Source organism: Pimephales promelas, chromosome 7, assembly GCF_988280905.1.
Source record: "Pimephales promelas chromosome 7, fPimPro1.hap1.1, whole genome shotgun sequence".
Taxonomy (NCBI): domain Eukaryota; kingdom Metazoa; phylum Chordata; class Actinopteri; order Cypriniformes; family Leuciscidae; genus Pimephales; species Pimephales promelas.
Genome location: NC_142775.1, coordinates 13,391,980 through 13,406,284, shown reverse-complemented (window position 1 = coordinate 13,406,284; position 14,305 = coordinate 13,391,980). Strand labels below are relative to the sequence as shown.

At 39.5% G+C, this 14,305-nt stretch overlaps 1 protein-coding gene across 4 annotated transcripts in view; it reads right to left on the bottom strand.

Moving 5' to 3' along the window:
- Positions 1-657: 657 nt before the first annotated feature.
- The window catches only part of ikzf2 (IKAROS family zinc finger 2), a 28,063-nt gene continuing 14,415 nt past the window's right edge, over positions 658-14,305 (bottom strand). For 2 of the 4 annotated variants that reach the window (XM_039649719.2, XM_039649718.2), the window contains 5 exons: positions 13,208-13,411; positions 11,673-11,840; positions 7,542-7,679; positions 5,588-5,713; positions 658-4,254 (listed from right to left, as the gene is read on the bottom strand). In XM_039649719.2, coding sequence (XP_039505653.2) covers positions 3,527-4,254; positions 5,588-5,713; positions 7,542-7,679; positions 11,673-11,840; positions 13,208-13,411 — 1,364 coding nt within the window. In that variant the 3' untranslated portion in view covers positions 658-3,526. Of the gene's footprint in view, positions 4,255-5,587; positions 5,714-7,541; positions 7,680-11,672; positions 11,841-13,207; positions 13,412-13,564; positions 13,688-14,305 lie in introns of those variants that run through there. The other 2 variants (XM_089133084.1, XM_089133083.1) reach the window with 2 other exon arrangements.

The following is a 14,305-nucleotide window of genomic DNA, read 5'->3' as shown; positions in this document are numbered from 1 at the left end:
CGAAATAGAAATAGCTGCTTAAGAAATATCTCGATGTTGAAAAAAGTTGTGCTGCTTAATATTTTTGTGTACCGTGATACACTTTCAAAATATTTAAGTTCAAAATAACATTTTATCTGAAATATAAATATTTTATAACATGCATTGTAAATATATAATAACTTTTGATCCATTTAAGGCGTGCGTCCTTGCATACAATCTTACTGACCCCAAAGTTTTGAATGGCAGTGTATATTAGATGCAAATTATTAATGTGAAATAAAGAAATGGCAAATGACACTGACAAAACTACAACACTAAAATAAACACTTGATTTTCTTATTCTTGTGCCCTCTTCGTCACCAAGTAATAGTATAGTAGCATCTATATCTGGCTTGTTCCAGTAACACTGTATGTGTTTGTTGATCTGACTTCAACACACACTCTCTCAGGCTGCTGAGCATATTTGCAAACCGGAAAAGGACAGCGGAAACAAAAGAGATGGCCTTTGACTAAAACCACAAGTCCCTGAAAAAAAAAAGGGCTGCCTCGTTCTATGAGACCACATATCTATTCTCAGTATGCAAGATCGAAAGATTCACACAAGCAACAATATTTATAAGCACCACACAACAGTGTGAAAATGAGGAGGAAAGGAGGGGAACAGACAGCATCAGGTTCATATGATGACAGTATTTAATGCAGAAAAGCCCATGCTTTAAAAACCAACATAGAACGACACACTTTCCTTAAAGATGCCAAGGTTACAAAAGTCAACCTTAGAAACAGTAAACCTTGGTCTTAAGATTTCTATCTAAAAAAAAAATATTTATATATATATATTTGGATATTTTACTTTGTCAAATAGTGCTAAACAATTCAATATTAATTCAATTCTCTCCTACAGTTCCATACAAATGCCTTAAGAAGATTTTTGACAACACTGTACCTGAGAAAACCCAAAAAAGTGAACCGACACACAGCAAAAGATAACCCCTTTCAACATTTTTACCAAAATATACTGTATATAATTCATACATACATTTATTCACTTGTATAAAAATACACTGCAAACCCTTGTCTTACTGTTTGTAAGGTCCACAGTGAATAAGAACCGTTAAAAAAACACCTTTCTCTCACAAAAAATATATATATTTATACAGATGAGAAAATAGCAGTCCCATACACTTTAAGGTAAAAAGTGAAACCTGACTCTAGAGTGCCTTTCTTGTAAGTTCAAGTACTCTCCACTCCCATACGTGTGGACTCATCGAAAGAACACGTTCTGTTCATGTGCTCTTGTTCATTCAGTTGTAAACATAGTCTTACATCAATGTTTCCTTCACCTTGTTTCTTTTTTTTTAACTAAACAAACACAATGTATAATATACAATAAGCTTTGATAATAATTCTATAAAATGCCCTGGAATTGTGGAGCACATTCAATTTCATGCCTGCTTGTGACACCAATCCAAAAAAAGCAAACAAACAAAAAAATTCATAAAGATATTCATGCTTCACAAGAACAAATAAAATTCTTCAAAATGTTTCATGATTTAAGAGGTGATATGTGTGCGCGTTGTCATTTTTTGGAGGTGTAAAAAAAGGCAAAGCTATTATTTAAAGAACAATAAAACGCATTTATGTATTTTTCCTCATAACGTTTAAAGGGCATATTCACAGTTTTTTTGGACTTTTCCTCAAAGCAGAGAAGACAAAAGCAAAGCTTTAAAACAATAGGTACAACAGAGTCTGATAGTGATGTTAAGCTCTTGTAGCACTGACATAAAAGCCCAACAAATATACAAGGGAGCTTCTGAACAGTAGTACACGTTGAGACAAATGCGTTGATTGAAGCTTGATTTACGGTTGTGCTACAGAACGCTTCATGTAAATATTCAACAACATTGAAGAAAGAAAAAAAGAGTAAGTAAAAAGGGAAGACACACACGACTGTGAACATTATAAAACAAATAGTTTAAATTTTCACGACGCATTTTAATGCCCTGAAAATAATGAGAACAGGTCTCTGCATCAAGCATGGGAAAATTCTAAAGAGTTGGAGGGGGCGAAACATTGTTTGATTAATAAACCGCGTTTTATCTTGTAAAGCTCTCGTGCAGTCCGGGTTAGTGATGAAATCTCGACAGCAATCTTGCATCTATAGAAGTTGTTATTAGGTTTATAAGATCTACATCGTTCCAGTATCAGACAGACTCCTTTTAGTCATTTGTAACTGCGCATACGTTATCTATTTGTCTCTCTATGATAAAATATATTAGCTAACTAGAGGCAAACGAAAAATGCATGTAGGTGAATATTTAACCTCCTGGCTCAATAACAAATACATTGGTCCATGTGCGGGCTAAAAAGACAACATTTGTCATTTAAAAACTGAAAATCTAGACTCTTTACGGATCTAAAGACTTTGTGCTGTAACACTGAAGACAGTCAGAGGAGATTTATTTAACAAGGCATTAATAATGAGGCATTCGGTCTGAAAGGCAGAGTGAAATTCACAGATTTCAATCAAAAATATGGCAACCCTGTTGGTAAAGCATGTTAATATATCTGCAGACTACTGCACTGGGACTAGCTGAACTAAACAATGATCTTTGTTCCCTTTATCAATAGCATGGAAATAGCATATTTTTGCCCAAGGCCTCAAGCTAATAGTGCAAAAAACAGGTTTATCAAGGCATGTCGCAGTGCTGTTTTCAGCGAAGTGCATAAGAACGCAAGAGATGATAGTAAGTGTGCAACAGAAGCAAAACAGCACGGAAAACTCACCTGTCCTTAACATGGCAAAAAAAATACTTCGGTCTCCCGTACAAATCTACGAGATTTGTCATCAACATTTCATTGTAATCTGTCGGAAAGACCGTGCCAACTACAGGACTGCTTTTGTGAAACTAGCATAGCACCGGCATGAGGAACAGGAAATTAGCACGAAAACCAAAGCTTCGGCCCACACGAACCGAGAACTTCATCGGAATGGAGCGGGTGATGAGAAAAGATGCTAAAAAGATACAAACCACTCTGTAAAAGGCAAAATCGTGCCGTTCAAAACATCAGCAAGGCACTAAGAAGCCACAGCAGCATGAAGCTATGAATTAGTCTTTTTTTTTTTTCTTCTTTTTTTTTTTTTACACAAAACTAAACGGTTTAGTTCTCCAGTGGTCCTCTGGTTTCTCTGTGTACCTGGTCCATGAAACAGGAATGATAGCATGCATCGAGGTAATAAAGATGACAAAAAAAAAGGGAAAGAACTTCACAACTTTAGATAACACATAGCTGCTCTGCTGGAAGGTTCAGTACATACACAACAATAAAATGTGTTTTGAAAAAAAAAAAAAAAAAAAAAGTCAAGCGAAACATTCACAAAATAAACTACTCATCCCCTCACCCAGAACAAAAATCTTCAAACAGCTCCAAAATGAAAAAACAATTCTATTGGACCCAAACCTTCATATATCTGCCGATTGGTGCTCACGTAATGCTTCGGCCGTAAACTTGTGCCGTCTGCAGTAAATCGACTGCAAGAGTGCTAACGAAAGGTGTGTTCTCCACGAACGATGTGCGAGGAGAACTCGTAGCGATCTTTGCTGCGGTGGCCGCAGATGTTGCACTCCAGCGGGTCTCTGTAACCATGGCAACCCATGTGGATGGTGTACATGACGTGGTCCAGGAACAGAACGCGGCAGTGCTCGCACTGGAACACCCTCAGCTCCTGGCCCTCGCGGCTGAAGACGCGGATGCCATCCCTCGGGGTGGACCGGCTGGCGTCGATCGCCCTCCCTTCCTCTGGCCGGCCGAACCCCGGGCTGGATCGCGACCTGTGCCCGGCAGCGCTGAGCTTGTCCCGAGGGCTGCTCCGTGCCGAATCGGCCGAATCCGGTCCACTGTGGCACGGCGACCCGTCTCGGGCCAATTGAGGATTCTTGGGCCTGACCAAGGAAATTGCGCCATTGGTTGGGTGCGGGAACTCTGGGTTAGGGTGGGGCATTGGTGGAGCCTCTCGACTGCTGGGCCTGTCCATGCGTGGGCCGAGTGGGTACACCGGATGGAATAGCGGGTTCACCATTGGTACCACCTCGGCCATGGAGAGGGATGGGTGATGGACCACAGGCCTTAAGGAGTCAGAGCCCAGGTAGTTGATGGCATTGCTAATGGCATGGTCCATCATTTGGGCCTGCATCAACTCCGCTTCCTTTTCATACTTCAGGCCCATCTCATAGTTCAGTTCAGGGTACGAATAGCGAACCATTTTCTCACCTTAATAGACAATGCAATAAAAACATGCATTAACAATAGCCTCAAAGTACTTTCCATTATGATCCGAACATATACTAGCCTTGCAATTTGCAGTAAAAGATACATTTAAAGAATCTGCTACTATGTTTCATTGCATTAATGATGGAAAGTCCCATTTGGAGACTGAAGTGAGAAAATTTAACCCCTGTAGAATATGGATGCGGTAAACTGCACTGGCGTAGTCAGTAAAAGCAATGGCAAAGCTACAGGTGTGCAAAAACCACAAAATGAAAGAAAAAAAAAACAACTCCCACTCAAACCTTTTCTGTATCGCTCTCTCTCTTTCACTTTAATACTTAAGTTTGATTTCCGCATATATTGTCAATAGGCAAGTAATGAGTTTCCTTGCAAATTATATTTTTCTATCTCCCTTTAGAGATCTTATTTATGTCTTTATATCTTTAAAGTGAGTTCTGCTCTCTGTTCCGTCATGTGGAAACTCAGCATTCACTAAGCAGTTGCATGTGGTATTTCAGCTCAAAAACGTGTGTATTGCTCTCTAATCACCCGCAATCCAGTTTAACCAGGCGCTAAATGCTCTGAAATAGCACTATGCTGTAGTTAAATAAGTAAATGAAGAGTTCAGATGCAAAAGCCTCTAAGTGCCATTTGAAATTTTCTTCTAGAATGATCATTTTTATCAAGCCTGTATATTTAAGTTCAGTAATTTCACTTAAATTGCAATGAAGATTACCTATTAATTGTCATTTAAGTGAAATTACTGAACTTAAATATACAAGCTTCATAAGAATGATCATTCTAGGAGAAAATTTCAAATGGTACTTAGAGGCTTTTGCATCTGAACTCTTCAAATATTAAATAAGTCTTTATTTGTGAGCACTTTTGAAAATGAGACATTATGGCTTGTGCCTTATCCATCCAGCTATATTTGCTGTTGCTTCTACAGAAAGTAGGAGGTACTCATTTCTATGATTAAAAAGATGTTTTTGTGTTCATTTGTAATGATTATGGTAGAAGTAATTAATGAAATGGTGTTTAAATAACGGAAAAGTTATTATTAGGAATGTATCTAGACCTGTGTCCTAGACAAGCTCACTTTCAGTAAGACTGAACTCAGGTGACAAAAAAACATATTTTTGCCAGTGTATGCACCAGTACCTGACTTAAAACAGAGCAGACAGAATTTGCATTTTGCAACAAGGATTGTGTGAGGTTGAAAATGTTTATTCCGCCATGTAACCTGCCTTACATTCATTAGCACCGCTAGAACTTTGAAGATCAGTGTGTTGCATACTGTAGATTCAACCACATTTACTGCTGAGGTGACACTTACCCACAAACTTCTGTGGCGTGGTGCTCTTCCGTTTACCCACGTTCCCCAGTCTTTCAATTACAGGAGGCCGGTCAAAAGCCGCCATGCCAGCGGACTCCAGCGACCTCTGCTCCTTTGGAATGTCCCCTGGGAAATGATGAAATGATTCAGCATATCAACCAGGCTGGTCCATTATACATGAAGAAAACTATTCATTAGCATTTCTATTCATCTCAAAGTTTTGCAGCCAGGTTTTTTTGAGCCAATCACTCGAGTCATCATTTATAAAGACGTGATCATAAATGTGAATGAGCTACAGTTTCCGAAACAATTTATAAAACTTTTTCTAAATGCATCTCTATTTATAAATTGCGGTTTATCTACAGAATGCACACAAATAACTGGTCATGGTTTAGAAGAAGTATGCCTCTCATTATCAATGGCAAGGAAATCCAAGTAAACATATCCGCAATATAGGCGGGTTTCTGTACGTCTGTGTGTAGGCATATATCATCATTTTCAGGAAAGCATTAATATAAATTAATTTCAGTGATTTAATTAGTAAAAGGCAGTTTATATGTTGCTCATTTGTGCATTAAAGGAGAACTCCGGCACAAAATGAACATTTGGTCTAATAAAACTTTGGTACCTAGTCGACCATTCTCTGAGATTTGTTTTCATGATAATCAAATGTAAAGAATTTAATCTCTAAAAACTGTTTCGTGTATAACGCTAGTAGATGGGGGCATTTAATAAGTAAAAAGAAATCGCTAGTTAATACCACTAACAAGGCTCAAAATAGCCCCACACTAACACAGTAACATAATGAGGGTCCCTACATGCAAAACACAGCATTGAGAATTTTGTAAGTGTACAGACCGTTTAATAAGAAGATAAGAAGAGTCCACTTTGTGTATACACAGCAGGAGCCATCTTTGGAAAACAGTCTTGATAAGTCGAACCACGAACGACGTGCCAAGTGAGCTGAACTGTATTAAGTTCAACAAACTTCTGAACTGTGTGAACAGCGTTCGTGGTTCAACTTGTTGACTGTTTTCCAAAGATGGCGCTGCCTGTATAAACGAAGTGGACTGTCTTTATAAAGTATCTTCTTATTGAACTGTCTGTACACTTACAAAGTTCTCAATGCTTCGTTTTGCATGTGTGGACCCTCATTATGTTACTGTGTTAGTGTGGGGCTATTTTGAGCCTTGTTTGTGGTATAAACTATCGATTTCTTTTTACTTATTATATGCCCCCATATACTAGCATTATACGCTAAACAGTTTTTAGAGATAAAACTCTTTACATTCGATTATCATGAAAACAAATCTCAGTGAATGGTCGACATGGTACCAATGTTTTATCAGACCAAAGGTTCATTTTGTTCATTTTGAGTTCTCCTTTGAATTATATCTATGCTTACTGTGCTTATTTCCATTAACATGTTGAATTACTTCAATTACTGGTATATTTAACATTGAAAAAGCTAAGTAGTATTGAAAACATTGAAAAAGCTGATTTGTTCCTCACTTTTGATGGTGGATAAAATCCATGGTATTTAGAATCAAATCTGATCACACGTAAATTAGGTCCTTGAACCCGAAGTGCCATGTAACTAACTTCCCTTGCCAAACACAGCAATAATGTCAAGACAACACTGGTTTTAGCTAGAATGATAATGTTCCAAAGACTTGTAGTTTGGACATCTACCAGCAGGGGTTAACCATGCTAACCAGCAAAACTTTGTACCCTTGGTGTCAATGAAATGTACCCCACAAATGATAGTGTACTGTAGCAAATCTACACTATGTTAGTAGTTGCTATTGTTTTGTTTCCATAAAACATTCCAGCTCATGAAACACCGTTGTGTCATCCAACACCAAAAGGATTTCACAATAAGTCACAATAACACTTGCTCAATTATGTGGAAAACTGTCATTTTACAGTCTCAATGAAGTCATGAGCCACTCACCTGGATATGGGCCAGGATTGGAGGCGGAGTCCATTCCGACGCTCTGCAAGTAATTATGACACCGTTCTTTGTGCTCCTCCAATGAGGTGCGCTGCTTGTAGCTCCGCCCACAGTAGTTGCACTTGTGTGGTTTGCCCACTAAAAGACATCAAAGAGTAGCAAAATAAGTATTAAGTCGTAAAATAACTCATTCAGACCGCTCACACAACTGAGTTTCAGTCTCCAACTGAGTAAGCGAGAAAGTGGGCAAAATCAGATTTCGTGATGATGCAACCACTACAACGCGGTGAGGGGGTTTGCTCCAGAAGAGGATAGAATTACGTACTATAGTACTATTTTATCGTCATCGATCTCTAATTGGCACCATGAGTGATGACTTGGAAATTCTCTTTGAACAATAAACAGAAACCGAGTGAGTGTTTCTCCTCAGCCGGATAAGGTGTGAAGTGATTCACAGTCAGTTCCACTAAGATTAGGTCAGTGCAAGGGTGATAATGCGGGACAAAACCTCCCAAGAAAGATACAGTAATAGAAACAAGCTTCTTGTCCTTCCGTCGTGGGCAGAGAAGAGTAGTAGGAGGACGATGCTTAGCCTCCAGAAACAGATGTGAGTTTTCCAGTAGCGAAGGGAACAATTCGTTTATTGATTCATTCCGAGTTTCATTCATCAATTGGTTGAGTCATTCATTTATCTGTCATGTTTTTTCTCATTCACTCATCGGTACCAATTCGGAACATAGCCCACCACTACGTTTGCGCTGTTCTGTTATGTCAGCTAAAAACAGAATTCAATTTGAGACAGGGGCTGCTGTCAGCACTGTGGTCAATCCTTGGTGTAAGGGACTTTCAGAATTATTCATAAAGTGAAACAAAACAGCCTAGCGAATTGAGTCATACTGTATGAACTCAGTTAACCAGTCTCTTACTGCACGTGAGAAAATAATGATAATTCACACCTGTTACTAGCAAGCCTGTGGGATTACCTGTAAGTGTGCCAAATGTAAAAAAAATACACCCCACACTTTTCGGTAACCCTCTTCAAAGCGCCATAGTGCTTTCCGTCTGAAGCACTGAACAGTGAAAATGAGACAGCTACTGACTGAGACACTGAGAGAGGTGACCTTTCCCATGTAGAACGCATGTCAAACAACGAAGGCCCTGTCACTTCTGTGGGAAAGGATGGATTACAGCAAAAAAAAAAAAAAAAAAAAAGCTTTGGTTTGCTTGAAATACAATGTCGCATAAAATAATTAAATCACTGAAGAGTGTTGAAATGTAGCTTAGGTCTAATTTAAATAGAAAACGATTTATTTACAGTATGTACAGAGTTACATTAAATAGACTTTCATGAACTTGGTCTTACTCTGTAAAGGTCAGGTAATCAAGGGATCTAGTGCAGACTCTGTTTTGCGGTCTTTATATGTCAGTGGGTGACTGTATTGGAAACAGTTTCAACTGATGAGAGAGCTCTGAAAGTGACATTTTTTGTCACACTTTCAATATCTCTAATAAATGGGTGTGTGCATGACAGCACACTAGAAATGGTTTGGCGCAGACATTTTAGAGGATACAGCGCATCCACACAGACAAATATAGCCTATAAATGGAAAAACAGAACTGAACTGTTTGGTTCAATGAACTGTCAAAACACCTGCAAGCTGCAATGTCTGGAACAGGCAATCATGCTAATTATGCGATGGAGACAAAAATGCGAACTGTTACGGGGCAAAAGAAATGCAATGGTTTTATCGATTAATACCAGCCATTCAAAACCCCTCGAGTTCCTGTAGCAGAGTTTGGACGATTTAGAAAAAAAAAAATCCCTGTCTAAGCACTTATTCAAATGCAAATTCATGCACATAGTGATGCATTAAAGCCCTCTAAACCGCATCCATTCGGGTTGAAAACAGGAAACAGTGAGATGAGGATGACATTTCATTTCAAGTAAATGCCTATCAATTGTAGAGCATCAGCAAAAGTGCTCAACTTACTCAACTGGTAGTTAAACACGCACCAAAGCATCCTTTCCCTGAATCAAGTGTTAGCCCCTCACCTCACGTTTCTTATTTTACTAAGCTGCCAAAGACAACCAAAGCAACCCAAAGAAAAGTCACCAACATTATGAATCACGCCTAAAACTGTGGTACAATCTATGCCGTTTCAGTTTCATCAGAATGCCTGTGGTCTCCGTGCATGGCATGCATGTGGATTTCAGCGACAGCCGTTTGTGTGTTTGAATGTTTCAACTCCCTCTCAACGTAACTTTCCTGGGCTGTTTGCCACCAATCCTCCTGTTGCCAGGGGCCGAAAGAGGATGAGTCCTTTCATGTGGCGCTCGTTGCACAAGAAGTCGACAAACCTGCTGAGTTCCTCGCATTCCGCTCCAGCTGAAGTGGCTGGCGGGAGGGCGGACGGGACACCAAGGAGTGGGGAAGGACTTGCGGCAAAAAGGGCGAGACCACCCCAGGTGACACTGCTGCTTAAGTACTCCAATTACTCATTGAAACGTCTCCAGCAACAACTACGTGTCTTACACTCTGGTAGAACAAACCTTTCTTGTGGCATCTCCTTAATAATGCCTATAGAAATGGATATGCAAATGATTTAATGACTCTCATCGGCCACAAACGTTTATACGCTGAGGTAGTTGGGTGCGTAGGCTTTGGTGGTAAAAGTTTTCGCACTGACATTTGATATCAATATGATAGACCACAACACACAGACACACACACCACATATTTTGCATAGTTTGTTGATTAAATGTTGGAGAATCTATACTACTAGTATGGATACACCAACTCCTACTGTCTCATGACCATTCATGACATTTTAGTCATCAAAACTGTTAAATAAGACATATGGAAGGACTTAGTGAGCAAAAAAATGGTTAAAAACGAAATTAAAATAATAAAATAAAGTCAAGTAAAAATTGGTAGCCTATTTTAGCTCCTTCAAAGTTTCAATCGTTTGTCTAGATTACAGATCACAAAATGCCAACCATCTCTGTTTCCATAGAAATGTAAGCTTTGAAAAAAAATTCAAGCATACACAAATTACACTAGCGTTTAAAAGTTTGGGGTCGGCAAGATTTTTTTTGAAGACATTAATACTTTTATTATTCAGGGACGCATTTTAAGGATGCATTAAATTGATCAAAAGTGAAATTTATAATGTTTATATATTTCAACTGTCTAATCATCAAACAATCCTAAAAGCAATACAACTGTTTTTAGCATTGCTAATAATAAGAAATGTTTCTTGAGCAGCAAATCAGCATATTAGAATGATTTCTGAAGGATAATGTGACACTAAAGACTGGAGTAATGACAAAAAATAAATTACATTTTCATATATAAAAATGAAAAAAATATATTTCACAATTGTTCAGTTTTACTGCGTTTTTGATCGAATAAATGCAGCCATAAAGACCCCAAACTCTTAAATGGTAGCATATTTAAATAAAATTATATTGTTTTGAAGACTAAAATAGCTCTCCCACCACGACCATCAGCGCATATATGAAACCAAAATGTAGCTATGTCTTAGAGAATTATTTCATAAATTCTGCCCACAAAAACAGGACACCACAGACATCAGCTGCCTGGCCTATAAAACTGCACTATCCCTGCGCTGTGATTAGAGCTGCAAAACAGGAAATGACAAAAGACGAAGAGAGGCAGAAAAACACGATGAGAGTGATAGGCCGCTCCTGCTCTCCCTGTGCATTTCAACAAGCCTGTCCCTGAGTGACAGCCTGTGAAGTCCCGACCTGAGCGCTGATGCTATCGTATGACCCGGATCTTCAATGATGAGGACTAAACAACTGATGGTGGGCTGATATGAAAGTGGGTTAGAGTGTGATGCTTCACCAAAGCGACACTTCCCTTTGGTTGACAGAGAGCATTTCCTTTGGTGGAGCGCAAGACTTGCAGGCAACACAACAGCATGTCCTAGGTGGCCCAACCGCAGTGTTTGCTAGGCTGTCTTTACACGTCCCTCAGGACAGAACAGATCTGCTCAGTTTTTCCAGAACATGTTAGCTGTGGCCACAGAAACGGCACACATTAATACCCCACTACCGCCCATACATGTGTCTTCTATATAGCATGTGCAGTGTTGTGGTGGCCTGACCTGAGTGTGTGCGCAGATGTCCAGTCAGGGCGTCACGACGGCGACAAGCGTAGCTGCAGAACGGGCATTTGAAGGGCTTCTCTCCCGTGTGGAGTTTGATGTGCCTCAGCAGGTTGCCCTTCTGAGTGAATGAAACCCCACACTGGTTACACTGGAACGGCCGTTCACCTGATGGACAGAGTCACGAACAAGAGACATACTTATCACCGGTTTAGCTAATGTAAATAAGCATAAATACTGCAGTGACATTTGAATAGCAGCCTTGATATAAATGGAAAAAATGGTGTCAGATTTGTAAAATACATTTGCCTATCAGTCTATATAAAGGACTCATTTGTGCAATAACCTGAAATGTTTGTGGAAGTCTCAGTGTGGCCTCATATTTTTCGTATTATGTTGGACACTTCATGTACTCAACTGGACTGCTGATTGACAAAATAACCATGTAAAGGTCATACACTACACAGTTGAATGTATAGTGCATTCCTTCTTATTTTATAAGTGCGTAGTGTATAGCGTGTCATTTGGTATCATGTAAACCTCCATCATTGACATTTTTTGCCATTTATGAGCACTAAGGATTGTCTTCATCTCATAAAATACCTTTCACAGCTATGAACAAGCCTCTTTGGTACAATTTGTTGATTGGGAACCTAATTGGATTAGTCATACATCAGAGTACCTGCTCTAAATTTAGCCTGTGACTCTAAAACACATTTGATGGACACAGAAATTGAAATCGTTAGTTTCTTTAACCCCAGGTTGAGAGTTGGGGTGCTGCCGTGGCTTGATATGGTGAACGTTTTATCATTACGGGCAAACATGGAAAAGTGAAATATGATCCTTTACTGCTCGCATGTTGTCTGACACTATCAGCGTCAGCCCAGGGCTTGGGAACAGGTTATGGAGGATTCCTGGGATGCTTTCCCTGAGAATAACTCCTAGTCTTAACTATTGTTTTCTTATAGAACAGCTACGAGCTCCACACCCTTTTAACACTGAAAAAAGGAAGAACGCACGAGTGACAAGCCTTGGTCACGAAAGGGTTTTGTTATTTTAATGGGAAGTCATTGAAATGTTCTCTGTTGAAACTTACTTGAGATGTGTCACAATAAATGTAGGCAAATCATTTGAACTTTGAATTGCTGGATTATGATGCTTCATGGGCATGGTATGATTAAAATAAACGTTTAAAAAAATACACATAGCCTAAATGTATGTTTAACATATCTTATCTTTTAAACTTTCATTTTATTTAGGGTTCCTTTTCCATAATCTTTTCTGTCTTGTTTTATGCAAATGTATGCTGATTCACAAGCAAGTTTTATTCTAGCTCAAGCTCAAGTTTTTCTCAAGCCCTCAGAAAGACCAATACATAGCTGATGACATTTTTAGACCAGAGAAAAACTAGAAGACATAGATTTTCTTTAGAAGGTCCCAAGACTTCTCCATGAGGTTTCCAAGACTATATCTTTAAAAATATATATATAAAAAAATGTATATATATATTTCCTTTTAAAAATCGTAATATTTACCATTATATTTACCATTTGGCAGTCTTATTCCCGTGTCATTCTGCACTTCTGTTCCTGGCCCAGCATCTTGTAAGTTGTTTGGACTGTCAATCATGTGCTCCTCCAATCCAGAACCTTCCTCACCGCTGTGACTTGCCTCATCTGGACCACTGGGCCTTCTCTCCGTCTCCTCCTCTGTACCTTCCTCTTGTTTGATTGTGCGTGCTGTAAGAAAAAAAAAAAACTCAAGCTTTCAAACAGAACGAAACACAAAAGCCAAATATCACCCACTGCACACTACAGTAGTTTCCATAGACATGATCAAGTACTGGTCAAAGACTCTTTTGAAGTCACTTGTTACTATGACAGCACACTGACCAAGAAATCTGTTCTCCAACATGAAAACAGCATTGGGATGTCAACAAACAGGAAAAAAAAAGGCAGATGCAGCTGTAGTCTCTAGAGAAGGGAGGCAAACTGTGGGCAGGTGGAGTTCTACATGACTGACAGTGGGAGACAGAGAAGAGGAGGCGGGCCAGTGCTTTGGTCTGGACTGTGCGGGTCTCTCCATTATCTCAGCGCGCAGGCTGTCGAGCACCTCCAGGGAGGCCACCCCCACATGCAGAGACACACAGAGCGTGACAAAAATAGACATGCAAAGGGACGCATAAACACAAAGCGACACGTAAACACGCGACAGCCCGGCCCGCAAGTTTTCCGTCTCAACCACGCACACGCTCCAGGTTTCACGACAGATGGAAAAAGAGCAGGCAGCTCTCTATGCCATCCGGACGAACCTGTTTGTAATTTTACAGTGAGTTTAATCTCTGGGCGAGAGCTTGAGACTAAGCTTTGACTCACCTCCGTCTTTCCCATCCGTACAGTATGAGTGTTGTCCCTTAGGCAAACCTCTCTGCTGTTTTGCTAGATTTGAGTCACAGTCTGAAATCATGACTAAAATCTCTCTGACCCCCCTTAAACAAAGCTTAGAGTTTGCAGACTATAAAACCAGCGCAATGTCACTCATAAACACTACTCAAATGGGACTAGTAAATGTGTATTTCATAAACATACTTGATATTTTTGAAATTGTTTGTCTCCTCACACAATCTTCGTAAA